This window comes from Corvus hawaiiensis, chromosome 5 (assembly GCF_020740725.1).
Source record: "Corvus hawaiiensis isolate bCorHaw1 chromosome 5, bCorHaw1.pri.cur, whole genome shotgun sequence".
NCBI lineage: Eukaryota > Metazoa > Chordata > Aves > Passeriformes > Corvidae > Corvus > Corvus hawaiiensis.
In genome coordinates, this window is record NC_063217.1 from 6,080,579 (window position 1) to 6,108,401 (window position 27,823).

Consider the following 27,823-nt stretch of genomic DNA (forward strand, 5'->3'; position numbering starts at 1 on the left):
ACATGCTGCAGACAAAAAGCAAGTGAGGGATCTGGGCCTATAAAAGAGAAAAAAACACCACATCTTTCCTTTTTACCAGGATTTCACTTTACCAGTGTAGCCAAAGCTACAAGCCTGGGTAGAGAGAGAGGCGGGGATTGAACATCGAGGCCCATTCTCTAACAGACAGGTTTATTGAGTACGTGCACAACTAAGAGAAGCAAAGCAAAGCAGTGATGTCCAGGCTCCGAGAACAAGATCTCACCAATCCGCTGGCCAGACGTGCTGGGAGTCTTGGGAACCTGGAAGTGGTGCTGCAAAGGTCCATGTGGATTCAGCTCCTTAAAGTCCACGGTGATTTCAGGGTCTTCTGTTCTGCTCATCTTTTACCATCTTTCCTCAAGTCTTTGAGGCTGTTCACACTCGTGCTGTCTTCAATGGGTGCTTTTCCAAGTTCGGGTGTTTCTTTCCAAAGACACTGTCCTTGGCTTTCCTTACCCCCATCTCCTTGGCTTAAGGACTCTTAAATCACACAAGAGCAGCTTCTTAACATTAGCATTTAGGGATGGGAGATTCAAAAACAAGTTACTTATGCTAACTTTTGCTTCTTTACGATGAGGGTGATCAAACAATGAAACAGGTTTGCCCAGAGAGGTTGTGAAGTCTCCATCTGTGGAGATGGTCAAAGCCCAGCTGAACACAGTACTGGGCAATCTGCTCTAGCTGACCCCACTTGAGCAGGTGGGTTTGGACTAAATGAAACTGCTCAAGAGGTCCCTTCCAACCTCAACCATTCTGTGACTCATGCCACCTGCAGGCTGCTTGGCCTGTCCTCCCCTCCTGGATGGCCCTCTGGTAACAGAGAAGGCCATCCCTCTCATCAAGGTCTGGTATGGCGTGTGTCCCCACCGCTCAACGCCTACTGGGTTGCAGCCAACAGCGGAGCCAAAAGATCTTCTTGGTGGCAAACACAGAGGCCAACCCAGTCTTGCCCTTGACTATGGCAGGAGGCGCTTGGCCAGCTCCAGTCCTTTCACCTGGTTGTCAATGCAGAGCTTCACTTGCCTCATCCAGTAACAAGTGGCTACCATGGCAAAGCACACACAGATTTGCATTAGCAGTATAACTACAACGGGGTGCAGCAGCGCGTTGAAAATGCCAGTGGCCGTGGGGGACCAGCCAAAAAAAACTTCCCACCAGTGGTGTTCTCCCACCCTCTTAATTCGTTCCATTACCTGTTTTATAACTTTGCCATCATGGTGAACAGTTATTAGGATCTTTTTAGCTTCAGCCTTGGCATTTTCTAGCAGCTGCTGTAAATTTGCATGCTCTAACATTTCTTTTACAAGTGATAAATCCATACCAATGGGGGTTGGGGTTATACTACGATACAGGGTATAGTTTCTAATTAGCAACTGGCTGGTAAACACAGGTGGTTTATACACAAAATCACAGCCTCTAATAGTAGCTACATTGCAAGCACACATATTTGAGTTGTTAAACACGGTCTGGTTATAAGCTTCATTAATTTGCACATATTTACATGTTGTTCTGAAGCACACACAGCCTTTCCCTACATACACTAACACGGTTTTGTTACTGCTCCGGGGGTTGATCTCAAAGTGACACACCCCTTCTTTGGTGTCAAAGCACACATCACTCGCCTTAAGGGCATCATCTTCGCATATGAATCCCAGCCCCCTCTCCAAAATGCAGGCTTCCAAATCTACCGTCTGCCACTTCCCATCAGACACCCTGGCCCACATGCGGTGGTCCAGGGGGTAGACCACGGACCCGTTTGTGTTTACCCCCAGGGCCACGATGGGGTAGACCTTTTCGATGCGAGCCTCCGCCACAGTGAGGACGTGGGCAATGACTGTGTTAAGGGCCTGGTCGTGGGTGAAGTTGACAAGCCTCCACCAGGCTTGGAGCTGCCGCTCCTTCTCTGTGGCTGCGTCCCACACGATCTTTCGGATCTCGGTGGGCAGGACGCCGTTGTCACCGTCTCTCAGGATACCTGCAATGACACTCTGCACCCACATCTGGGCCTGGATGCAGCTAAGAGCAAGAGAGACATTACTTTGTTCGATGCCCAGGGCTCGCAACAGCACCTGATGGTCTTTCTCACTTATTTGTTCCCAGGTGGGCAGCACCTCTGACACAAGCCACTGCCCCATCCCTAGGCTGGACAGGGATGAATTCAGGGGCTTGAGGAGGCCCTGCACACCTGAGGTGACAGTCTCCAGCTTGTTTGCCAAGACCTCAGCATTCATACTGTTGAGGACTCCCAGCCCGGCACCTCCTCCTCCCAGCGCTGTGGCCAGCAGGTCTCTCCTGGCCCGGGTGCCCTGCATGGAGCGGCTGTGGAGCCATGCCAGCCAGCCAGTGTGGAGAGTAGACAGGAAGGGGGCACAGTGTGGTCTGACAGAGGAAATATTAACAGTGGACAGAGACAGCACCACCTTCTTTAGTGACCGGACAGGCCCTGTCAGGAGCTCCTGGATGTGATTTTGCTTCACTACATAAGGACCTATTTTGGAAACAAAAGGGGGCAAGACAGCAATGATGGCAAATTCTTTTTTAAATCCTTCAGGGCCTCCTATCCACCACTTTCCTCCAAGCTCAGGGGACATTTCTACGCTCAGGTTTCCTCGACACCACACCTGGAGGGTTATGATCAGGTGTGGGCAGCGTCCATAATCCTGATTATACCATGAAGCCTCCGCATCTAATTCAGATCTATCAAGTGTTTTGCTCTCACGGAGACAACTCAATGGAATGATCCTCTTGTGGCCATTAGGGGTTGTGACAGTCACGGTGGTGCCATCAATTTGCATTGGGTCAGTTACACCTTCTTGGGAGTATTTAATTTCCAATTTTACCTGGCTGCCAATTTCAACATAAGGGGCTGCATGCCACGCCAAAAAATGGCACTTTGAGATCTTAATGGCAGCAAAGGAGGGTGCTGTGGTGCTGATCTTGAATTTAAAGGACAGCCCCATGCTATTGTGTGCCCACAGGCAGACCACAAAGACTGGCTGGACCAAAGTAAAATTGTACCAGCAGTCAAATTTTTCCACAGCACAGATCTTTTTCTGATTCTTCTTAGTTTTTACTTCAGTGACAGAGATTTGATTGACTCGCTGGTGAGTGGATCCATTAATCACCCTGCACCCCACCTTTATTTGCTGTCCCACTTTCCCCAGCAGCTGTGGAAGTCTGTTTGTGCTATCCCAGCCCCACTCATTTTCCAAGTACACCTCTGCCCCATGCATGACCACTGTTGACAAATTTAAGCCTTTGTTAGAATTTAATCCCATGATTCCCGTATGTTTTACGTAAGCTTGGGACCAGGGCCAATCAGTCCCAATTTTTGTGTGCCTCCTAACCCTGTGCTGGGCTGTGGCCTGTGTGTCAAGGTGCTTTTCTAAGTGAGAATGAATGACATTTTGTCCAAGGTGCTGATGAGTTGGTTGGACACATTGGGTGCTCAGCACTATGCACATACCAGAAAGCAAAGTAAATCCTGCAATCACAAATTTGAAAGCATTTTCCCCGCAGCACAAACAGGGCTGGTGATGCCACGAAGTTCGCCCTTCCCGCTGGTCACAATCGTCTTCCATTTTCCTTTATCTGCAAAACATAAGCAAGGCGGGCTCTCCAGCCCCGTTAGTTTCCCTTCCATGCTTTTAACTGTGAAGAATGGAACCATTTTTCCTCCCTTTTTGCCCCCTTTCTGATTTCTACCTGGTACACAGAGGGGCTGGCCTTGTTCACAACCCTAACAGGCCCCATCCACTGGGGCTCCAGCTCCTGGTTCTTCTCACTAACCCTTCGGTATATTACCAGGTCCCCCGTGTTCCACTCCACGGGGCGCAGTAGCACTCCCAGCTGCTTAACCATCTTGGGAATGTTGGTCTCCTGCACTGAGGCGAGTTGGTGATAGGTGGCTGACACCGTCCTCAGCATGTCCTGGACCCACCTGTCCATCAGCACGCGGGGCTGCATTTCATCCGGGGGCTCCCCTCCTTGCCACCAGTGTTCCAGAATCTTCAGGTCTCTTGCAGGATGAAATTTCGGGGGAGGTGTTTGAGATGCCAGGGCACCCCGTAATGCCAGCAAGGTCAGTGGGAGCTTATGATCCCAGTCTTTCCTTTGCTGGCTCATGAGCTTCCTCAGTGCTGTCTTCAGTGGTTGGTTGGGCTCTTCTGCTGAGTTGGGCTTCTGGAAATGTCCCATGATGTGAAGCTTTTGCTTGATTCCCAGGGCCTTGCACACCCCTTTTGTGACTTCCCCGATGAAGTGTTGGCCATGGTCTGAGTGGATCTCCTTTGGGATGCCCCACCGTGAGAAGATGTGCTCTACTAGGATCTTTGCGGTTGCACTGGGTGTGTTGTTTCTAGCTGGGAATGCTTCCACCCACTTGGTGAAGTTATCACTGACCACTAGGCAGTACTTGTTGCCTTGGGCTGTTTGGGGCAGAGGGCCAATAAACTCCATATGCAACTTGCTCCATGGCCCAGAAACCCTCTGGTGGCTCAGGACAGCTTTGGCTGTTTTGGCATCAGGATTGTTGGCTGCACACATCAGGCAGTTGCTGACATACTTCTCCACATCCTCTCTCATTTCGGGCCACCACCCAGCGCCCTGCAGCCTCACCATGGTCTTGTCTGTCCCCAGATGCCCCTGCTCATGAGCCAGGGCCACCAGCTCTGTCCGGACCAGTTCAGGCACCACCCAGACTGGGAAATCCGCCCCCTCCCTCCGTGCCAGGAGCAGCCCCGAGACATCCTTCCACACCTTGCACCCTTTGTACTCCCCGCCCCGTGCTAACTCCCAGAGCCTGGGGTCCTGTGCCTGCAAGCCCACCAGATCCACACTCTCCCACTGCCTGCTGGGAGCCACCAACACTGGGCCATTCTCATTCTTGCTGGCCTTCCACATCAGCCCTTCCTTTGCACCTAGCTTGGCTTTGGCATCTGCCTCCTTGTTCCACTTGGCTTCCTCTGTTCCCTTCTTGTGGGCCTTGACCTTAATGATCTGGGCTGGGCACGCCCTCTGCTCTGCCAGCCTGGCAAGGTACAGCAGCTTTTTGGCGTAGGTGACGGGCTTGCCATCAGCAGACTGCATGTCCCTCTCCCTCCAGAGGGGCAGCCACTCCAGCGCCACACGCACCACCCAACCCGAGTCTGAAAATATGGCCAGCGGCTGGTCTGCCGGCGTGTTTTCCAGGGCAGCCATCACGGCCACCAGCTCGGCAGCCTGGATGGAGTGCGGCAGGCACTTCCCCTTCACCACCTCCCCAGTGCCCCAGTTGACAGCAGCATAGCCCGTGTAGGGCACCCCTTCCTCGTGGTAGTTGGACCCATCTACGAACCACACAACGTAGCCTCTCTCCTTGGCCTCCTCCAGGCTGAGGCTGCTCTCAAACAGGGGTGCCCGCCCCGGCTTGGGGTCAGTAAGGGAGACTCCCTGCTCCTCCCCATCCCTCTCTCCACTGATTACCACCCTGTAGACACCAGGTGAGGGGTCCCCGGGGACCTCCTTGTTGGTTAATGCCAACGCCCAGTTGGCCATCCTGGGGCAGCGCAGGGGACCTTCATCCCCCTTTCCCAACAAGAGGTACCTCACCGGGGTGCAGGAGGTCCTCAACAGCACTGGGGCTGACCCCACCAGGTACTCCCAGTGCTGCAGGGCCCAGGTTAAGGTTAAAACCTCCCTCTCATAGTCACTGAATTGTTGCTCAACTGGCGTCAGCAGACGCGAGGCGTGGGCAACAGGGAGCAGGTTGGCACTGTGTTGCTGGCCCAGCGTGGCCTGCAGCCCCCTCCCCGTGCTGGCCAGCTGCAGAACATAGGGTCTGTCCCCCAGAGGATGTGCCAGCATGGGGGCTTGTGCCACACTCTCCTTTAAGGTCTTCACTGCCTCGTCCTGCTCTGGCCCCCATTCCCAGGGGGTGCTCTTTTTCAGGAGGTGGCAAAGGGGGGCTGCTTTCTCTGCATAGCCCTCAATGAACTCACGGCACAACCTCAGGAGAGCCAGGAAGGACCTCAGAGTGGAGACATCAGATGGTGCTGACATCTTCTGTATTAGCTCAACCCTCTGCTTTTCCAGTGAGCGCCCTTCCTCCCCCAGGGTCACCCCCACAAAGGAGACCTCCTTCCAGCACAGCTGGGCCTTTGTGGGGCTGATCCTGAAGCCTGTCTTCTGGACAGCCCCCAGCACCTCTGCTAGCACCTCCAGGTTCTTCTCCTTTGTATGGGTGTGGATGAGGACATCACCAGCACAGGACAGCACGCTCTCCCGGTGGCTGAGCTGCTCCCACATCCTCACCACGTGGGCATGGCAGATGGCAGGGGCATTGTGGAAACCCGGAGGGACTCTGGTGAAAGCAAATTGCCGTCCTCGAATCGTGAAAGCAAACTTGTGCCAGGACTCGGGGTGCAAGGGGATGGCAAATGATGGGCTGGTCAGGCTCAGCACTGAGAACCACTCGGACCCCCGGGAGATGGCTGCCAAGATGTTGGGATACTTGACCACTGTGGAGGTCTGCATTGGGGTGACTTGGTTCAGGATGCTGAAATCAACCGTCAGCTTCCACATTTTCCCATCAGCTTTCCTCAAGGGCCACACCGGGGAGTTGCTGATGCTCTGCTGCTCCACCAGCACGCCCTTGTCCAGCAAGGTTTTGACTGTGTCCCACAAGCTGTCCTCAGCCTCAGCCGGGTACCACGGCTGAAGCTGAGGAGGCGGATCCGGCCCTTTGATTGCCACAACAGCATCAATCTGCCCACAGTCCAGCTTGCTCCTTGCCCAGACCTGGGGGAACTGCTCTGTGACCCGTTTCACTCGGGGCTCCCACTCAGGGTGGACCAGGATCTCAGGGGCTTTCACTGACATTACCCTGTGGCTTGCTGGGATGACAGGCAAATCAATTTGTGGGCAGCGTAACAATGCTTGGTTTGCCAGGTCCACCACCACCTGCATCTTTGTCAGTGCAGAGATGGCTAAAATTCCTGGCTTTCCTTTCATTTCCATTTTACCAAATTTTTCAGACCCTTTGGCAGCCCCAATTTCAAAGGGTATGGGCCCTGTGAATGGCACTGAGGATTTCTGGCCATTTGGCCCTGTCATTTCAATAATTTCAGAGGTTTGAAAGATCCCGGCTCTGCTGGGGGCCATATCCAGAATTGAATAAGAGGCACCAGTATCAATTAACATCACTTGTCCAAGCACCCCTCCTCCAATAGTTGTATCAACTATCAGGCGCCCCCAAAAATCGGTCTTAATCGGTGCCACAAAAAGGGGCGATGTGGGTGCCTGGCAGCCCTATTGCTGAGCCATAGACCCCGGGTCAATCGGGTGGGAGCTGCTGTGCTTTTTGGCCTCATGCAGGACCAGTTTTTGGAAGAGCTCCCCATCCGGCAAGCCATCAATGTCCTCCTGTTTCTCGTATTTTATCAAGCGCTTCCTCAGCTCAGCCCGCCAGGGGTTGGGCTTCTGAAACCTCAGCCCCTGCTGGTTCTCCTTCCCCAACCCCCCCTTACCATCAGGATCTTTTCGGTTGTCTCCTTGCATTTTTCTCATCCCTGCATTTTGGAAAGACATGGCTGATGTTTTCCCTTTCTTCCCCCCCAGCATGTACCCTGGGAATGCCTGCTTTTGCAGCTCAAAATTCTGGGTCAGGATCTGCTCCAGCTCCAACAGAGGCCTTTTGGCTGCATCCCCACCAGCAATCACCCGCAGTGGGGGTGTTAGCCCCACCACCAGTGGCTCCTTGAATTCAGGCCTGTCAAAATCGAGGGGGGACTCCTTTGAGCCTGGCAGCCCAGCTATCTGGTAGAGCATCTTTTTACGGTTAACATAGGCATCGGGCCTCTCCTCAGGGTTTTGCTTCTCCTGGTGGAACAGCACTAAGGGGTTGACCTCTGGGAAGAACACCTTCAGCACGGCCAGCTGGACGTCCCCAATATCCTGTACATTGCCCATCTGCACATCCCCCGGCAGTGCTGCAAAATCATCTGGTTTCATGCACTTTCTCACAATGTCTATCAGGTCACTCACAAAGTTGCCACTCTGGCACTTGGGCAGACGCTGGACCCTGGACAGCCAGTTAATTGCTGTCTCCTTTGTCAATGGCCCCAGCATCTTCCCCACCGTCTTGAGCTGCTCAGGGGTAAAACAGAGCACAGTCCTGTTGGTGTCTATGGGTTGGAGTGGGGCGTGGCTGGCTGGCTCATCGTGGGGGGCCTTTTTATCTTTGGAAGCCTCTACCTCCCCTACTTGCAGCTGGCACACCTCCTCCCGCAGAGGAGCATAGGGGGACGGCCTGGTGGGGCTGTTAGCACCCCACACATCATCCTCATAATCATAGTGGGGTGGGTGCGGGTCCAGGGAGTCCTCCCCCTCACCATTCCCAATCGGGATCCTCTTGCCTTTGATAGCAGCCACAATGCCCCTTGACACCCCCAGCTCTGCCTCCAGCTCCTGGATCTTGGCATGGCATACCTTATGATCAGGGCCAGTGCCCCGATCCCTCTGGACGTCCTGCAGGACGGCCCGCACCGCGCTCTGCGCATCGTGGGTCTCCCCGATCCACTTGCCAACCTCCTTCTTCAGCTCCTCCGTTTTCAGCTTCTCATAGCCCAGCTTGCTTTCCAGCCGGGTGATCTCCACCGCGCTCCGCAGAGAGTCCCCGCACAAACCCTGCACCTCTGCTTGCAGGTTGTCCACCTGCACTTTGAGCTCCTGCTTGGCCTGCTCCAAGGTCTGCACATTCTCAAGAGCCTCCTTCAGCAATCTGGACAACTCCCTGCCTACCATTAGCAAACCCTGCAAAGCCGCTCGCTTCTTACACTTATTTGTGGGTTTGGGCTTTTTGTTCTCCTCCGACCAGCTCTCCCACTGCTGGCACAGCTGCTGGTACGCATCTGGCCCCTGGAAGGACCCTGGCGACCAAACTGGGGGGAGACACTTCTGGAGCACAAACTGCTCCAGCTTCCAACTGCTAACGATGTCGCTCATCATAGTGAAGGGGACAAGATCTGAGAGAGCTCTGTCTCAGAGCAAAACTACCATAACACACCAGTACTGCCAACCCCTCCACAGAGCAAGGCTGCAGCCCCGCGACCTGCCCCTCCAAAAAGCCCCCCGGGGGGATACCGAACCTGGGCACAAGGGAAAAGGAAGGAAGGTGGGAAGGGGAGGCCACGGCCGAGCCGGCAGCTGCCGCAAGCCACCGGCTCCCGGGGAGGGAACGGGGAAGGGATGCGGGAGTGGGTGAAGCAAAGGAGAGACGGAGTAGGACCCCAATAATAAGATCTCACCAATCCTTGGCTGAATGTTCTGGCAGTCTCAGGAGCTTGAAGACAGTCTCTGCAGAGGACCAGCAGATCCGGCACCTTTCAGGTAAAGGTGGTCACGAAGTCTCAGCCCGGTGATTTTTATAGCCATGGCAGGTCGTTGTTTGGGGCTGATGAAACCTGTGTTTACTTCCTCGGTAGCTTTTCCTCCTCCGTGTGCTGCCTTCCCAAGGACACTTTCCTTGTCTTTCCTTATCCTCTTCAACACTGATTAGGGAAGCTGAGATCACATTGCAGCACCTGCACTGCCCCTTATCTGTTTGGGGAGGTCCAGGATTAGTCATGGTTCACACTAAACTTCTGTTTGCACCAAGTGTCCTGAAGAGGGAGAGCTGGAGCCTGTCCTCTGATCGTCCATCCTTCCAAATCCCCCCAAGGCCGCCTCATTTACTGCACACCCCATTAGCACCTGGGGTCTGGGTGAAGATCACCCATGGGGCTCGCACCTGACGCCTGTAACAAACATGGTCCTGCCAAACCACCCCCAAAGCACAGATCTGTTTGCCAGGGAGGGATGAAATGGCAGGAAAATTCACACAATTCATCCTTTATATCCATTTTGGCATGTGGTCTTTAAAAGCAGCATTTTTCCATGCCACAACCCAGCTCATCATACACTGACGTGGACCTTGGGGTTACCAAAGACGTGTCAGGAGCCTCCACCGTGATATTGCATCAGCTGAATTACAGATGTAAATCTGCACCTGCAAAAGCAGATGAAACCCCCCCCCCCCCCAACCTCACCCTACAAACCACATTATAGCTTGGAGCAGTTCAGAAAATTTGACCCACTTGTTGTGGTTTTTTTTTTTTTTTTTGTACACTCAGAAAAGGGTACCCATCATCTTACTAAGTGAAAATGCTATCATTTTCATTACTGCTTTTACCTCCAATTAAATTCTCCAGAAGCTAAACCCTCCACTGGAATAAAACCATTAAAAAAAATTAAAAAGGAAAAAAAATGTTCACACATGGCTTCTTGAGCCCCGGGGAGTTTCTATCCTGCACCCCTTTGCCCCCAGAGCAGCCCTTATTTCTACATACTGCAGTACTGGCTGTGTTGGACTAGGCTTGAGCCTGAGTAGCCTTCTCTGACCCCCAAAATCAGTCCTTTTAGCCTCAAAAGCACAGAGAGAATGAATTTTCCCCTGTTTTTATGGTGGCTGTTTTCTCTAGCCTGACATTTACAGCCCAGCTGCAATTACCTCCTCTGCAACGTGGAGTTTAACAGAGATGAAACCCCAGCCAGGTCCTGCTTCTTGGCTGTAAACCCTGTTCTTCTACCCCAATGCTTTGCTCCAGCCCCCCAAAACAAACACCTTGCTGTAGGAAACTCATCACAAGGGGAAAAGAAAGAGTAAAAAATGCAAAAAAGCTGGTGAAAGCACCAGAAGTGAATCTCAGTGTGGTGAGGTGGGCAGGATGCAGGCTGGAAAAAAGTGGAGGGGCTGTTTCCCACTAGGATGGGCTCATAGGGAGTTGGCTGGGCTGGGAACAGGGATAGTTGTCTTTAATTTCAGAAAAAGAATAAAATTCCCCTAGAAACTGTGCAGCCAAATAGTACAAATATACCAAAATTTAGCGATTCCCCCCAGCGTGGCTCAGCCGTGAGCCAAACACTCGTGATTAGGAGCTGCTGTTCCCCAGCAAGGTCACCAACAAATCTTGCTTGTGTGAACACAGAAGTTCATCTTACAGTCTTCTTTCCTCCCCTTTTTTCTTCCCAGGACATCAGCCCCAAACAATGTGGGGATGTTATAAACAGCAGCTGTCTCCTGCACCTTCGCACAGTGCTTTGATTTTTGTCGGCGATATGCTGCCAGACAAAGGTATCCCTCCTCCAAAATGTTTTCTCTTAGGAGCAACAGCCAGTCCTGAGAACAGCTTGGCCACTGGTAAACAGCTCCACTGTGTATAAACACCAGTTTCAAAAAAAATTACATTTAATCCATGTTCCAGTACATTATGCTTTTACACTGCACATATTCCTTTTTCTTCCTCTAAAGCTGCTATAATGTCCTGTGGGAATCATCCCAGTGTAACATCCCCACATCCAAGGTTGTAATGATGGCAAAAGCCACCTCTGGGACAAATTCTTGTCCTGCACAGGAAGCCAGAAGTTGCTCCAGGTGACAGCAGCAGTGGGAAAAGAGGGACACAGCCATTGCAGCAGCTGGGGATGTTGGGCTCAGCTCACAGTCTTCACCACAGGGACAAAGGGAAAATACACTTGCAGTGGCGTTTCTCATGTCAAGCATTCCTTGCCCCTCCACCTCAAAAAAAAAGAAGTGTTTCACCTCATTTTGGGGAGGCCCAAGTCTGGAGTGATGTGAAACAAAAGGGCAGGAGGTGAGGATGGCAGAGGCAAGTGTTGCTGCACCCCACATTGAGGGCTCAGCTTTGAAAACGAGAGCTTAAAAGCACTGAAGTGGGTTTGAAAACACTAAAATTGCCTTCTCCTGCCAGGAGAGAGTTAAGAAGCAATTCAGCCCACCTTAGATTTTAGCAGATGAAGCCTTTGTGGCAAGGCTTTTGCAGCTAGCAGCCTGCTTCAAGCAGGAAATTAATTTAAACAGAAATGGGGAGAGGATGTGTTACAGCAGCATGGAAAAATCTGGTACAAAATGGACCAAAAACCTACAGTCTACGAGATTCAATATTGTTTTTCCTATTCATCTGCCAGCTCAACCCTGAGGGAGGCTTCTCAGTGCCCCCACATGAGACTACCCTTGCTGGGGAGATGCTGGGGCATTGTAAGGACCACAAGTATCTGCATGAGGGTGCCATAAAAGAAAACTGAATCTTACTTGGCAGCCAAGAGGGCAGCAAATAAATAAAAATAATAAATCATTTCTATTTTTTTCCCAAACTTGAAAATATTGAAGGCTGCTGACACCAGTTCATCTCTGTAATTTCATGTCGTGTACTTGTCTTTGAATCCTAAACCCCAAGTGCTTCAAACCTCTTCCTCACAGACATTTCAAAGTCATTCTGATATTTCATCATTTAAATATTTCTGCCTATGAGCTGTGTGCTGTCACAGCTACCAAAGCAGCACATGCTGCGAGGTGGGAAGCCCCAGCAGAATTTCCTCATTTTTGCGGTTTTTCGGCCACAAATTTGTTGCAGTTTCTTGCTCTTGACTTCAAAGTTTTCTGTGATGCCTCACGTCTCTGCTTTATGTTGGGTTGGTCTAGTGTTCAGCATTCTCCAGAGAAAAACACCTCCTGCTATAAATTCTGCTGAAGAAAACAACCCCACGGATCAAATCGCATCTTTTCCTTGTTTTGAAAGCCTTTTTTTTTCAACAGGGAAAGAAACAGCTGAAATTAATTCTTTCCTGCTTTTATCTTTAAGGCCATGGTCCTACATTTCTAATTTTTTGATAGGATAGATGTAGATTAAAAGGAGGAATAACTTGATGGTGAAATATGAAGAAATCATTATTAAAAATTCAGTGACTTTTCTTGGTTTTATTTTTCTTGAGGGAATTTAAGGGTGCCCTGTGAAGTGCTGGAAAGGAGCATAGGGCTCTGTCCCTAACTCACTCTTGGGTTTGGGGCTCAGCGCAGAAGAAGCTGCCAGGCTGAGGCTCCACGTGCTGCTGTGGCAGAGGCTCTTTGGCAGCTGCTGGTGACAGATCTTCACAGAGAGGGGCAAGGACTTCCTGAGGTGAAGCCAGCCCTGCCACCAAGAGCTGACACTGAGTGGAAAGGGGGAGCTGGCACAAAACCCCTCCATCACGGAGTCTGCCACCATGGCCCAGCCGTGGCTCCATCTCTGCATCTGCCTCCAGATCCCAGGTAAGAGGGACACATCTCTTAAGGGTTGAGGGCACCTAAAATAGTGCTGCAGCCTCTCCTCCACCCCACTCCAGCACGTGGGATGCATTGCACAGCATCTGGATGATGGAAGGTTAAATATATCATCATAGTATAGATCTACAGGATATTACCTATTTCCAGTAATTTTGGATCATGCTTTTAATAACATGCTGTAGCTTTTGGTCAGCCCTGAACTGGTCAGGAAGTGGCACCAGTTGGTTGCTATGGGCCCCTTCCAACTGAAATAGTCTATTCCATTCTGTTCTATTCCATTCTGTATTCCATTCATATTTCAATACGTAATGGTATAGACACCACAGAGTTTTTACTGCACCCTCAGTGCAGATGGACTGTAGGAAGCTGCTGATGGAGAAGTTAAAGTAGCTCCTCTCTATGCTGCCTGTGTAACACAAAGATGATAAACACCCCATCAAATTTTCTAAATCATCCAAAGACTGAGTACTTTCCAAGGGCCACAGCTGGAACTGGTGCGTTATTGAACCATTCTGCCTTACAAGTACTGATATCCTATAGATCTGTACGGCAGCCCGCTGAGAAAACTTCAATAAGAGAGAGTTTGCTTTGCACCTGCAAAAGGAAAAGGGACCATTTTTAAGGTGCTGCAGTCTGGCCTGGCCAAGCACCATGATTCCCCGTGGCCCCCTTGAATATACACCAGGAAAGGGAACTGGGAGGTTTTGGGGTTGAAGGTATGACTGAGTTTTTCTGCTCTGTCTCCATCCCAGCTCACCCCTGGCTTGACCACTGGCACTGAGCTGAGATTTTTCAGGATCCCTTCTCATCCTTTCTGACTTATCTAACAGTGTCGCCAACAGCTCAAGGAAAAGTTTTTCATGGAGAGTTATGCTTCCCATGCCCAGCAGAGCCAGACCTCAAGGCACTCAAGGAAGCCCCCATGCACCATGGACACATACATTTCATCCCCTAAAAAAACACATGGGTATTTGACAGAGCCAACTTTAAGATAATTATGTTCTAAAACCTGAAAATTATGTATTTTAGTAGTAAGGAGACATTGACGTTATCACAGAGCCAGAGAATGTGGCGAAATGCTGCAGCTGCTGTGCAACACTTGAGTTTTGGCATTGCAATGTTAATGCTCTGCAGCGCTGGCAGTGATGGGGTCATTGGAGGGGGGGCAGAGGAAGGCTCTGGACCCCTGTCAGTCACCAGAGCCCTCTCCTCTGCCTGTCCCATTGGGAACATGGGAGACATCAGGACCTCGTGCCACACCGATAGCTTTAGGTGTTCTTGGGTCAAGCCAGCCCATCCCCACCCCACTGGGTTTGCAGGGCTGCACAGGGCTGCAAAAACTGCTCTAAGCAACTTGGGGATTTTGAAAGAAAAGGAACATTTCAAGGTAAAAAAAAAAGACAAGAAACATGTATTATTGAGCTTTTTGCACAGCTTTAAAATGTGCCTGGGAAAGAGACGGGGGAAGCGGGAGCCTCCTTATCTTCAGAGGGCTGTTTTTCACTCGGTCTCAGACTATCTGCAGATTTGCAGGACTGTTTGCTGAACAGAAAGGATCACAAGTTACCTGTTATCCTTTCCACAAGGACACATCCTCACTCACACAGACACCCCTCACATCTGCCTGGGCCAAACAAGGCTTAGATAATTTCCACAAAAGCTGCAAAGCCCAAACAGGGCGATGCGACACCAAACCAAAGCTTTGAACCCCACCACTGCCCCTCACTCCCTCTCCTTCCCCATGTCTCAAAATTCCTTTGAAAAATATTATTGTCTGAAAGCTGATATAAAATTGGCTCATTTTGAGATGTTTTGCACATTTTTTGGTCTCTTTTTCTGTCCCTGAGATGTTTATCAGTGTTGCATCTGTTAGAAGAAGAACCAGGCAAATCAGTTAAGAGGTGCAAAAAAAATACCTTGAAAGAGAGGTGAAATGTCTGAAAAATGAGAAAGGTAAGGAGGGTGGAGAGGGGCATCCACAGGAGCAGGCAGGGATGCTCTTCCCTGCACCTACAGCCCTGAGGACACCCTCAAAACCATCCCTCCATCCCCTTCCCTGCCAGTGAGCTTTCTCCCTAGATGAGTGTTTACAGAGAAAACTCCATCTGTATAATTTGGCTTGACCAAAAAATAGCTGAGGAACCCAAAAGGCCTCTGAGGGAATATGGGAGCATCCTGATAAAAATGCTCCTGTTTCTTGTTTGTGTGACCTGCCTCATCTGTGTGTCTACGTGATTTTATTAAGTCCATAAAGAAAATCTGTACTTAGCATGGAAGAAAAATAATGAAATTAAAATAATAACTATATATTCCTATGTCTTTTTTCCTTAGGTTTTTATGCAAATCTACTTTTAACCCAAACTCCAGAGCATATTTTAACCCAAACCAACAATAAAACCGCAATCCTCTGTGAGCTGAAGAAGGAGCATACCGGGGTGTACTGGTACCGCTGGAGCCAGGAGAGGCAACATTTCGAGTTCTTGGTATTTTCCAACACACTGGGCAAAGCCACATATGGCACAAACGTGAGCCAGGACAAGTTTAGAGTCCATGAGGAGAGGTCCCACAGCTCCTACAGCCTGCACATCAGCCACCTCCATCCCTCAGACAACGGCACCTACTACTGCTCCGTCTCCCAGTCCTCCCAGCTCCTCCTGGGCAGCGGGACACGGCTCAGTGTGGGTAAGCAGCACCCCAGGGGTTCCAAAATGTGCCACCAGCAGGCTGTGATAAGGTCCCCTGGGTAAGGGGTGATGAGTGTTGGTAGCTTCTTCCCAATTTTGAGACGCAAGGTTGTGGCTCTGGGGTTTTTCTGAAGAGATCTATGAGACAGGGCAAAGCAGAAAATACAGAAAATAGCTAAATCTTAGGCCAGCTGCGTGTGATAGTCAGTGGTAGCAGTTGCTCTGCTGTGGGCATGCCTTGAGCACAGCAGTGGTCCTAGTGCTTTAGGATTTCCGTGGGAGCACCTGATATTGCCATGCCCTGTGTTTTTCTCATGCCCTGCTGTACTTTGGGTGAGAGGCTGGATGTGTGCCCTGCTCAGCTCACGGGTCCTTCCATGCCATAATTCTTCCTTACTCTCACTCCAAGTGACAAGAGCAGCATCGAGGCCAGAGACCATCACCCCTCACATCTCTGGGGTGGGTCTGATGGCAGCTTTCAAGACCATCCTTCACAAGAAATACTGAAATGGGATTTATTCCTCAAAGCTCACAACCCACTATCCCTGAGGAGCTCCAAACAGAAACCAGAGCTTTCTGCAGGTGGCATTGGGGTAGAGAGGCTTTACAGACATCTAAGTCATAGAGAAACTCTTTTCAGCCCATTTTCCCTTTGAGCACAGAACAGGAGTTGATGCAGAAAAATTAATGTGTTTGAAGTAGGATTCAGCCTTTATTTTTGCAGACTTTTAGGGAGACAAATAACTTATTTAGCTAAAATACAAATAACTTATTTAACCAAAATGCTGCTACAGCTTCTGACTCTAAAGCAGACCCAGTGTCCCAGTTTTCCTGGGTTTTTTTGCAAATACACTCTGTACCTTGAACTGGATGAGAAATCCCTTTTGGATTCTTTCAGGCTCAGAAAAAAGCTGGCTTAAGATAAAGGAGAACTGTTTTTTAACAACTGGGCTCATATCTCTGTGCAAAGTGTGAAAAACAGGCTTGAAATTCAGCTTGATCAAGGACACCAATTAAAAAGTAAACAGCAGCAGGTGCTCTGGGAGGACTCAGGCTTTGCTGGATATTTTTTTCCTTTTAATTCTCATGATAAAACAAAATGCCTGTAAGTTTCTTTTCTTTAAGCCTATTATAATGTAAGGGAGAGGTTGTCCAGATAAATCCCAGGGTCCTGATATCTCATCTTTTCATGTAAAAGAATGGTAATTTCTCTAGGAAGTTATATTCTGGGTAGAAAGAGAATAAAAAGTCGTTTTGAATCACCTAAAATTTTGAATGAGTGTGGTTTGAGCAGTCAGACACGCAGATATTTAATGACATTACTGGGATATTTTCCTGGCCAACTTTACTGAGAAATTAATGTCCTCCACTGTTACTCAGAACACCATAATAAATCCTGCCTTCATTTTATCAGAAAGAACAATAATCAAATGCTGAGCAAAGATTAGAGCAATCTGAATAAGGAAAAGATGCAGGGATCCCTTAAAACCTCCCAGTGCTACTGAAATCTCTTGCTAGCCATGATTTTGTGCAATGCTGATGAGATGATGCTTGGCAGCAAATGTCACTCCAGCAAGTTTGGGGTTTTTCCCTGCCTTAGCCTTCTCCCCTTCTTTACCTGGTAAATTGGTTTATTAACACTTTTGAAAGCTCTTGGTAACTTCTGTGGCCACCGAGAGGCTCAGGTCAAGCTCCCACCCCTCGGGGTGACACAGCCCTTTGCAGGGTTCAGTGGATGAGGTTTGCTCTAAGGGCCAAACTTTCCAGCCCTTCTTGCCTGCTGTTGGAGATCTCTGCTGCACTCAGAGCCACACTGACGACCCTCTTTTTCTCCTTATCCCCAGTTGATGCTTTGCCTCTGCCTCCAAAGACCACACAGACACCAGTCTCCAAAAAGCCTGTGCCGTGGATAACCAAAAGCAAAGCTGCCAGCAGGAAAGGTATGGCACTGGCTCAGCCTGGAAAAAGGGGTTTTGCTGGGCTCTTGGGGCCTCCAGGGCTCAGTTGGAGTTTGTCCTGGGGTGGGGACAACCACACTGTCACCCTGCAGGAGTGGGTGTCTGGGGGCAGATAGACCCACTGCTCTGGACAGAACTGACTTCTGCCTGTAGGAGGGATTCCCTGGGATGTACACGGGTTTAGGGGCCAGGATGTATTTCAGTTTAGGTTATTGTGACCTCAAGAGCTAAGCTCCCTGCAATGCTTTTTATACTGTGAGGGTGATTGAGCACTGAAACAGGTTGACCAGAGAGGCTGTGGAGTCTCCCTTACTGAAAATATTCAAAGGCCATCTGGACACAGTCCCGTGCCATGTGCTCTGGGGTGACCCTGCTTGAGCAGGGAGGTTGGACCAGATAACCCACCGTGGTCCTTTCCAGCCTTACTTATCCTGTGATTCTGTAATGCATCCTTCAAAGGATACCCCAGGGGGATGGTCACATCCTCCACTGCCCCTTTGAGTCCCTGCCTTGCTTTTCTCCCTTCCCCACCCCATACTCCATCCCGCAAAGCTGCCAGGGCAGGGTGGTGCCAGGAGTCCTCTTCTCTCTCCAGGTCCCTGCAGTCCCCTGGTCTGGATCCCACTGGTCGCTGGTGTCCTGCTCCTCCTGCTGGGCCTGGTCCCCACTGCCCACCGCCTCTACCGTGAGTATCCTGCCAGCATCCTGAGGGGTGCCAGGCCCTGGGACAGCCCAGGAGCAGGATGGTGACCTGGGAGGGTCCTGGGTCTGATGGACACTGTCTCTTCCCAGGTCTGCGGCGGAGGCTGTGGCTTCGCATCCACAGGCAGTAAATCCCAGTAAATCCCACCGGCCCCCCTGCCTCGGACAGGCAGGGAGAAACCACAGACCCTCCCCTGCACAATGCTGAGAACTGTCTGGACAGGACACAGGAACGACATTGCAGGGAACAGACGTGGGCTTGTACCACAAAACAGACATTTCTTTCCTGGGACAAACCACGACTTTAATATTTTTCCTTGACGCAACAGCTGGCAGAAGGACCAGGCTGGATTCTGCAGCATCCTGAGCACTTCTCAAAGGACACTGAGGAGGGAGAATGCCATGGCTGGGATTGCACAGGAGGAAGAGGGCTGCTGTACCAAAGGGATTCAGATGGGCTGGAGAGCTGTGAGCTCCTTGGCTCTGTGTTCATCTGTAAGACAGCACAAAGGTGTGCTTTTTTTTTTTGCTCCTATTAATACTGGTTGATAAAACTTTGGTAACGAACACTTTGAGAGCAACCAGCAAGGATGGGGCAGAGGCAGCTTGTAAAGACCCTGTGCAGGTTTGTTCAATACCAAAAGTGAATATATCACTCAGTTATTTGTTCTGCAGGCTGGTGTCTTTTGGTCCTGCTCAGTAAGGAACACAGTTGCATGGTGAACAAGGAACCATGGCCTCTAACCAAGAAAGAGTTAAAGCAGAGCAAAAGCTGCAGGGAGGAGCAGATCTGGGAGGATGTCTTCTCCCATGGGAGACTGCAAACAGCCAGGAGTGGGAGAGGAAAGCCAGACAAAGCCATGCACACAAGGCCAAACACCTGGCACAGCCTGAAAGTCAACACCACCTCTGAGAGCAAACAGAGGCCCCCAGGGGCTGGCCCTGAGCCCAGCAGCACGGCATGGCCAGCAGGAACTGCCCTGAGCGATGCCTGGGTGTGCTGAGCCCCAAGTGACACCCCTGTGTGCTGAGCCCCAAGTGATATCCCCATGTGCTGAGCCATCAGTGACACCCTTGTGTGCAGAGCCCTCAGTGATGCCAGGAGCAGGGAAGGTCTCCCCAGGGATGGTACCAAGGCTCAGCTTCTGCCCAGGGCTCCATGGCAGAGCTGGGGCTGGAAATTCGGCATCCTGCTGAGCACAAGCAGCGAGCACTCACCCACAGATTCACCCCCAGCCCCACATCTGCTCAACCACAGGCACTAGCACTGTGCCAGCTACAGGGAGGACAAGGGGAAGGTGGTCTAGAGTCCTCAGTGTTGGGGCTAACACAGTCTTGGGACGAGTTTGTGGGTGCAAAGCATCACAGTGGCAGAGCAGCATCACTCTGGCCTTCCCCTCCCTCCCCTCCCAGCCGCAGGGAGCTGCCACTTTCCACTCTAATACTGATTTTTTCAGAGTGCTTGGTCTCAAGCCCAGCTGTGGGTGCTTCCCCTAAATGATGCAGTGATAGAGCCGGCCGTGGATCGTGCTGAGCCAGCTTTCCCAGGCTGTGACACTCACCCAAGCTCTCAGGCCACCCAGCTTATGACTGTGGAGGCACCAGCACAACCCCCTATTCCACCACAGGTGCTGCAGGGAGGGGATTCTGAGCATCTCTGATTCCCATACACCACAATTTATCCTCTGTGAGAGCTCCAATGAACTAAATCCATCATTTTCCTACCCTGCAAGTAATGAGCAGAGCTTTGCCCCAGCAGCAGATGGTTTTTATGATATGTACATTTTTCAGGACAGCTGTAAGAAAACCCCTTTGAAGCTTCCCACAGGCAAGGGTTTATTCTTTAAAAAACAGGGATTTTCCCTCTGCCTGCAACTACTTTTGAAATCCCAACTCCCTTTCCCACACTTGAGGTGTCCTGACCTTAATGTCCATACCTTGTTCAGCTCTCCCACCTCCCAGCCAGCACAGGAGATGATCTCCCATGGCCAAGCAGCCAGGGCTGGGGCTGGGCAGCAAATACAGGCTGCACAGACCAATCCTCCTCTCCCACAGGAAGGTGAGTGGCCTCAGAGATAACCCTCCCTAGTCCACTGCTCTTCCTCCTTCTCCACACTCAGGACATCCTCACAGAGTCTGACCTTCACTGAACCCCTCCCCGAGACAGCACCATCTGGTCTTGGTAGACTTCAGCCACTTAGCCCAACTCCAATATCACAAGCACAAAGGATAGGGATTTATCCCTCAGCTCTCTGCCCACCCACAGCAAAGAATTTGCTCAATGTCTGAATTCCCCAATTCCTACACTTTTCCTTTGTAATTTGGAAAAAAAACCCAAACCAAAAACCACCCAGACTCCATATCACCTGTGTGCAGTGAAAACAGGAGAGGACGGCAGCAGCCAAAGATGTTGTCTAGCCTGTTGAAACACAGGTTTGGGCAGTTTGCCAGTAGAAATTATGAAAAAATAATAGAAATTTCTATAATCATCAATAGAGTGTTTTAGACAGTAAACCTGGCAGAGATTTTATCAGCAGGTTTCACAACTATGAGAGCTGATGGAAAAAAATCACCTCCCATTTCATAGGCTTTTTTTCCCAGAGCATAAAAAAGCAAGAAACAGAAACACTAATAAAAAGATGCTGAGAAAATTATCCCAGTCCCCTGATATCTGCAACTTTTATGCTGAGAGCACAATGATGATGCCAGCCAAGGATCATGGATGCCATGATAAGTTGTGGCGTGTCTTTTCCAGCTTGAAAATTAGTGGGAAAATGTTTCTGTGCATCTCTGCTAGAAGCATGATCCCTGGATCCATGGAGAGAGAGGTACAGGTGACAGCACTGTCCATCACAGTGTCACTCCAGCCACGATGTGCTGGCACATGAGGGTCCTGAATTTATTCCTTGGTTCCTTCAAGGATGGATCAGCCTTCTCCTGTCTTCCACTGTCACCATCCTTCCTGCAGCAAGGAACATCCAAGCCTAGAAGGCAAAGTAATGGGATTTTATATATAACCACAAAACTGCACTTCAGCAGTAAATGAAGGATTTCAGCTTAAATGACAAAAGGATTACAAAACTTGGGCAAAGAAAAAAGGCTTTTGCATAGGACAAGGAGGGTTTTGCAGATGTATGGGTTCAAGAACAAAACTTCAACTATGTTGGGCAAGGAATTGTAAAAGAAATCAAAAATCACGTTGCAATAGTCTGTTGCTGTTGTTATTATTATTTCTCTTATATTTTATAGAATATATATAATATATATTCTATATAGAACACATCCTACATATGTTCTATATAGAATATATAGACTGTATATAAAGAATATATAGAATACACATTCTATACTAGAAAAAAAATCCAGTTATTCTCTCAACAAAGAGTGCAGACCTCAAAAGCATTAAAATATTCAAAGGGCGTAGATACAGAGCAAAACCACAGGTATTTCAGGCATTGCAGTAAATAGTCTTCATGGTTTTGTTAAAGTTCTGTAAATGCATTTTTAAAAATTGCCAGTCTTTACAGAATATCTCAGTTGTTAATCTAATATTGAAAGTGCTCAATTTTTCTTTATTCTTTTAAAATGCTCTGCCATTTTTCTTTATTCTTTTAAGATGCCCTGCCATTTTTATGCAGATGGTCTGTGGTTTTTCTTTTACAAAAAAGTAAATCAAATCAGGTGCAGTTGAAAACGTTCAATTGAAAGCAAGCTATTGACAAGAGAGTAAAGTTATCTCTGAGTTTAAAGCTCCTAATACATAAAAAAATAATTTTTCAGTCATAAACTGCTGAGCAAGGCATAATAATGGAGAAAGGCTGAATAACACCTCTATTAAATGATTAGACTTGAAATCTGTGCAAAAAGAAAGGAGGTGCATTACCCACGGGTGCTGTTTAAATTCCTTCAGATTTATCCTCACCCAGAACAGTTCCATGCACTGTAGCTACTTATTAAAGTAGCTGGCAGGAGAAATGGATTCACAGCAGGACTTCTAAGCATTCAGATCAGATCTGTCAAACAGGAATTTCTAAATGTCTTTTGCTCTCACTGTATAAAATCAGATGTGTCCCAGAAGCTGCAAGGAAATTAGGGAAAAATAAACTACCTCCAAGTAGCATAAATACTTCTTGCCCTTATTACAATAGACTTCACTGCATTTTGTTCAATAAGCCAAAAATAGCAATGTGTTAAATTTCTGGTTCATATAAACCAGAAATTGGTTTTTTTCAATATTATTCTAATTATATTTTAATATAATTTCCGGTTATGAAATTATGTATTATTTGCTGAAATAACCAATACTTTTGCTATCAATAAATCCATAGTGAGTGCATTCAGGGTGAGATATGCAGCTTCTGTGGGATTATAAACAAATATTTGTTATTCCAGCATTCATTTAAGTGGAACACATATTGGACCAAGTCAAAAATAAATTTATATAAGGTATTTATTTTGCTCCTCTACTGCCTTGCTATGAGAAAGGTTAATTTGAGTTCATACACCAGTGGCTCTTACACATGAAGCAAAACTCACTCAAGCTTTAAATGTTTGCAAGATGACAGGAGCCTTAACATTCCTCCCTTAGGCATCTGCGGTTTTCTATTAAATTCAACTTCTCATTCAGCCTTTAAGCTACACATGTGCACGAAAGGGGGCTGCATGACACTTTTAAGAGAGAGAGTATCATTATTGCTATTTACACTTCCTGATCTAGTTAATAAATTAAAACCATGTATGAAACACTCCAAAAAAAATCCCAGTGATGACATCAGCTCAGAATGTTTTCTCAGCCAGGTACAGCATACCTAAGTGCGGCTGCAACAGGGATCTCACACAGCAAAATTATTTAGTTCATTTAACACAAAACCCCCAAACCCCTGAGATGAATCACTCAGCTGGAAGTCAATGTGAAAAGGAAATTTGTTCAGCTGGCAAAGCCCTCTCCATCCTCTCCCAAAAGCTCCTGGGATTGGTGGGGGCTCTCAGGCAGCCAGGTTGACACAGGCACCTCTGAGTTTGTCTCCTTGGCTTTTAGGCTCCAGCAATGAGTCAGGGCTAAATTCTGTCTTGCCCTAGGCTGAGCCTCTGCATCAGGCAGCAGAAAACTCAATCCTGCAGAAATCTGGAGAAGTTTTGCAATACTGAGTTTTTCAAGGGCTTGAGCTTTGCTGGGAAACGCCAGAAAATTCCGGATTGCCCTCTGTAGAGCATTGGGAGCAATGGACACCTCCAAAGTAAAGTGATGACAAAAGGAAATGGCCTGAAGTTGTGCCAAGTGAGGTTTAGATGAGAGGCTAGGAAAAATTTCTTCATGGAAAGGGTTGTCGGGCACTGGCACAGGCTGCCCAGGGCAGTGGTGGAGTCACCATCCCTGGAGGGGTTTAAAAGACATGCAGATGTGCCACCTGGGGACAACGTTTAGTGGTGGCCTTGGCAGTGCTGGGTTAAGGGTTGGACTCGATGATTTTGAAGATCTTCTCCAACCTAAAAAATTCTGTGAGTCTATGCTGAGCCCACAGGCTGGTCAGAACCACCACAGGCATCGTGCTGCTGCCAGACCTTGCCCCGTCCCACCCCTTCCTCCACGCTGCGAGCTCAGAGCCAGCCTTACCCTGCCCCAGCTGCAAGCCACGCTGGGTTTTCTACTCCTCTTCTCTGCTGGTGGTTAAAGCATCCAGCCAGGAGGTCGGGCACCAAAATCTGGTGTGCAGCCACCCTCCCTCCCCGCAAGGCTGAGCAGGGATGAGGGCTGTGGCTTAAGAGACATATCTGTCCCCAGAGATACACATGTGATCTCACCCACCACACATCCTGCTGCACCCTCCCAGCACGGAGAGCCAGGGCTGTGGGCTGTGCAGGCAGCATGAAATGCAGCACAGAACTGTGATGTTGGGCAGCTGCCTCTGGGAACAGGCACAGCATCCTCGGAGGAGCTGGGTGAGCGCTGCTCTTCCATCTGGCAGCACAGCCCATGGCAGCACCACAGCTGAGTCCCATCATAGCATAGAATCACAGAATCATTTGACCTCCAAGATCATCAAGTCCAACCTTAGACCAAATACCTCAATGCCAAAGTGCAATGTCTGCTTGTTTTTAGAGCACTACCACTGATGGTGACTCCACCACTGCCCTGGGCAGTCTGTTCCAATTCTTAGCCACTCCTTCAATGAAGAAATTTTTCCTAATATCAAAGTGAACCTCCCTTGGCTCAACCTGAGGCCATTTCCCCTTGTCCTAACAATATATGACCCCTCTTCAGGCACACCAGGGAGGAGACGTTGAGCTCTGGGGACTCCTGGCTTACAGGCAGGGTCACAGAAGAACTGCTGCCATTCTTCAACAAAGTCCAAGTGCAATCATCCAGCACAAGCACAAGGTAAACTCACTGATTGATGTCTTAGGGAGAGGTGCTGGGCTGCACTGACACCCAGCTATGGGGCTTCAAAACATTATGCCTTAACATCAACACTGAATGCAAAATTAAACTGGGATATTTCCTATTGTTCACTTAAAAAAAATTGACACAAAATACTCCTGGGGGCTGGGATTGTACATTCCTGCCCTGAGCAATGAGCTGCAAATGACATTCCTGTTATTAAAATACATGTCTCAAGTCATCTGGATGCAGAAAGAAATGAGTCAGAGCAGTGGTGGAACAGCCATTACAAAACAGATGCATTTCCTCAGGTCCTTTCATTTTAATCTGACACCTATCACTGCCATAGCCAGGATAATTTTGATACAATTACAAACATGGGTCACACCCCACTGTGCAGAGCCCAAGGTGACATCCCCAAGGAGATGCCAGGGGAAGGAAGCTGCCTCTGTGTAAATTCCCCTGGTCGCCAAAGCTGGGTCACTCCTTGCTTTCCCAAAGCTGGAACACAAACTGAAGTAGTTGTTCAGGGTCAAGCATCTTTCCTGGCCATTATCCCTTTTCCAAGAGGGATAAATATTCTCCTGTGAGAAACCACAGGATCTGTTGCTGGATAAATGTCCTTGTGCAGGGTGAACAGCTAAGGAAGATTGAAGTTCCCAGCATTAAAAAATGAGATAATTGGAAAATTAATAGTGTTTCAGAGGAAATGGATGTGGAGTTTTGTAACAAATGGCTTCCTAAAAATGACACATTGTAATTAAATCTCACATTTAAGAATGTAAAAATGACTGGTTTGGTTCAGAGCAAAGGTTCATCCAGACAGCCATCCTGTCTCCAACACTGGATATGAGCAGATGGCTAAGGAATAATGACAAGAAAATCACATGTGTCACTCTCCCTTAATATTCAGTCTATTTTTAACTAAATAGATTTCCTGAGCCTGTTGCTGTCTATTGAGTAACCCACAATGAACTTCTCTTCCAAGCATTTGTCCAGGCTCTGCGTCCACAGTGTCCTTTGTCAGGGACATCCCTGGGTGAATTTCTTTTGTGTTCAGCCTCACCCACTATCATCTGCTGCCCCTTACTTTCTCTATTGGAAAAGGCAGGAAATAATCAATCCCTCTTTGCTCCTTTCCAGCCACTCACAGTTCTGGAGACCTGTAGTGGATACCCACTCAAATCATGTTTTCAGGGTAAAGAGTCCTAGCCTGCCACACAAAATCCATCCCAGGCCTCTGATCCTACATTTTGTCCTGCTCTGAACCTTTTCTTGTTCTACTACTTCTTTTTTGAGTCCCCTGTGTGAGATGAGGGGTCAGACCAACACACAGCATTCAGGATTTATACAGTGCATTGGACCACACCTTGGCCGTGGACTGGACCACTGGACCATACAATGGCAAAGCCGTTCTCTGTTCTATTCTCTGTTTTACACCTGCTTTCCTTCCTACCTGCCGACAACCATTTGCTTTTCCTGCTGGACTATGGTAGTACCTGTTCTAACCCAAGTTTTATAGTCAAGTCAGGACTGGTTTTCCTTCCACACAGCACTTCACAATCACGCACTCCAAACTTCACCTGCCCCTGTATTGCCCAGTCTCTCTAAAATCCTTCTGCAGTTCTGTATTTACAACACATGAATGCAAAGAAATTAATGTGCATTAAAATAAAGTTTGCAGAATTTTAGACATGATTTGCCATTTAACCTCTGAGTCCAACACTCACAAACAGGGTGGGAGGGGTGCCTGTAGGAGAACAGGCATGGAAAGAATAATCACACACTTCTCTTCACAGTACTGGTGGGGATCAGGCTGTTAAAAGTGAAGCTCAGCACCAAATCTAGTTTGTTTTGTTGATGGCAGGAGAGCATTAAACCAGCTGCTGCTTTTTGATGCCACCATCCCTCCTGCCCTGTCCCTTTTGATCAGGGTGTTGTGGCTTAGGGTTGCATCCTACAGGTCTAATTCAACAGAGAGGGTTGGGTTTTCTTTCAAATAAATGCAAAACTGAGAACAAATAAGATGTATACACCAGCAAACACTATTAATAGGACCACAAAATGGATGAAGCAAGTTGTCTCCAGCAAGCCATGGGTTTCCATCCTGCCAGTTCTGCCAGCAGGAGAGATGGAGAACAGAAATGGGAGCCCTTCCTCCATTCCATTAGCTGTAACCTGCTATGGAAATTAGTTCCCTCTCAAAAGATTTTAACAGTAAAGGTGCACAGCAATACCCTGCTCTGGGAAAGTCCTTTTGTACTACACAGATGGACCCAAAAACTCCCTGAGGAATCTCCACCAGGAATCTCCTGCCCAACGTCTTTGGGGAAGAAGGTCAGTGTGCAGCAAAGAAGGAGACATGGCAAGACTCTGGATTGGTGTGGGCAGAAGAAGAAGTCAGCTGTGGGGATTACACCAAGGCTATGGGACCCTGGAAGGGAGCTGAACTCAGAGGACAACAATAAAACAGTGCCTTGAACCCAACAGAAATCTGATTGTGGGAATTGGAAATGAGATAATGAGACCAGTTCACCTACTTGAACTGTTCAGACAAAAAAAAAAGTAAAATTATGTACTGGAGCCAAGCAGATAATTTACTTTTTCTTAAGTCTAGATACAATTAGAAAAATGTTAGGACTTTTTTCATTCTGGTCTGAATCAGTGATATTTAGATTGGAGTGGCAGAAAGCCAGCCTGTCCACTGTTAACTGCAGCTGGGGCACTGGCAGAGTACATGGATACCAGCCCCCAAAAGAAGCCATCACAGATTGCTGATTTATTGAATGCCAGCACAAATGAGCTCTGCAGCATCAAGAGAGAAGTTGTGGGAAGGCTCTGCAAGGAAAACTCACAACACATCCAGGTCTTCTATCAAACTTTCAGCTGAGGTGCCAGCAAGCGTGGAGATTATGGAGATTTCCAGCCCTGTGGTGAGTTA

The 27,823-nt window shown here is 48.7% G+C and overlaps 2 protein-coding genes and 1 long non-coding RNA gene across 3 annotated transcripts; 1 reads left to right on the plus strand and 2 right to left on the minus strand.

Moving 5' to 3' along the window:
* Window positions 1-154: 154 nt before the first annotated feature.
* LOC125326695 lies at window positions 155-9,643 on the minus strand. The gene is made up of 2 exons (XM_048305139.1): window positions 9,306-9,643; window positions 155-3,612 (listed from the first exon to the last, which is right to left on the minus strand). The coding sequence occupies exon 2, from the start codon at window positions 3,600-3,602 to the stop codon at window positions 978-980; it is 2,625 nt and encodes an 874-aa protein (XP_048161096.1). The 5' UTR covers window positions 3,603-3,612; window positions 9,306-9,643; the 3' UTR covers window positions 155-977.
* A 3,031-nt stretch (window positions 9,644-12,674) lies between these two features.
* CD8B (CD8b molecule) lies at window positions 12,675-18,684 on the plus strand. The gene is made up of 5 exons (XM_048303364.1): window positions 12,675-13,144; window positions 15,491-15,841; window positions 17,688-17,783; window positions 18,397-18,486; window positions 18,594-18,684. Exons 1-5 carry the CDS (start codon window positions 13,099-13,101, stop codon window positions 18,632-18,634), a joined length of 624 nt encoding a protein of 207 aa, XP_048159321.1. The 5' UTR covers window positions 12,675-13,098; the 3' UTR covers window positions 18,635-18,684.
* On the minus strand, window positions 16,543-27,438 carry LOC125325857. The gene is made up of 2 exons (XR_007203587.1): window positions 24,118-27,438; window positions 16,543-21,487 (listed from the first exon to the last, which is right to left on the minus strand). It is a non-coding gene; the product is annotated as an uncharacterized LOC125325857 (long non-coding RNA).
* Between the last annotated feature and the right edge of the window lie 385 nt (window positions 27,439-27,823).

Bases quoted from the DNA above. Each gene is read 5' to 3' on its own strand.
- CD8B (XM_048303364.1), top strand. From the start codon at position 13,099: ATGGCCCAGCCGTGGCTCCATCTCTGCATCTGCCTCCAGATCCCAG. The intron at 15,842-17,687 runs GTAAGCAGCACC...CCTTATCCCCAG, and splicing joins CGGGACACGGCTCAGTGTGG to TTGATGCTTTGCCTCTGCCT. The intron at 17,784-18,396 runs GTATGGCACTGG...TTCTCTCTCCAG, and splicing joins CAAAGCTGCCAGCAGGAAAG to GTCCCTGCAGTCCCCTGGTC.
- LOC125326695 (XM_048305139.1), bottom strand. From the start codon at position 3,602: ATGGAAGACGATTGTGACCAGCGGGAAGGGCGAACTTCGTGGCATCAC.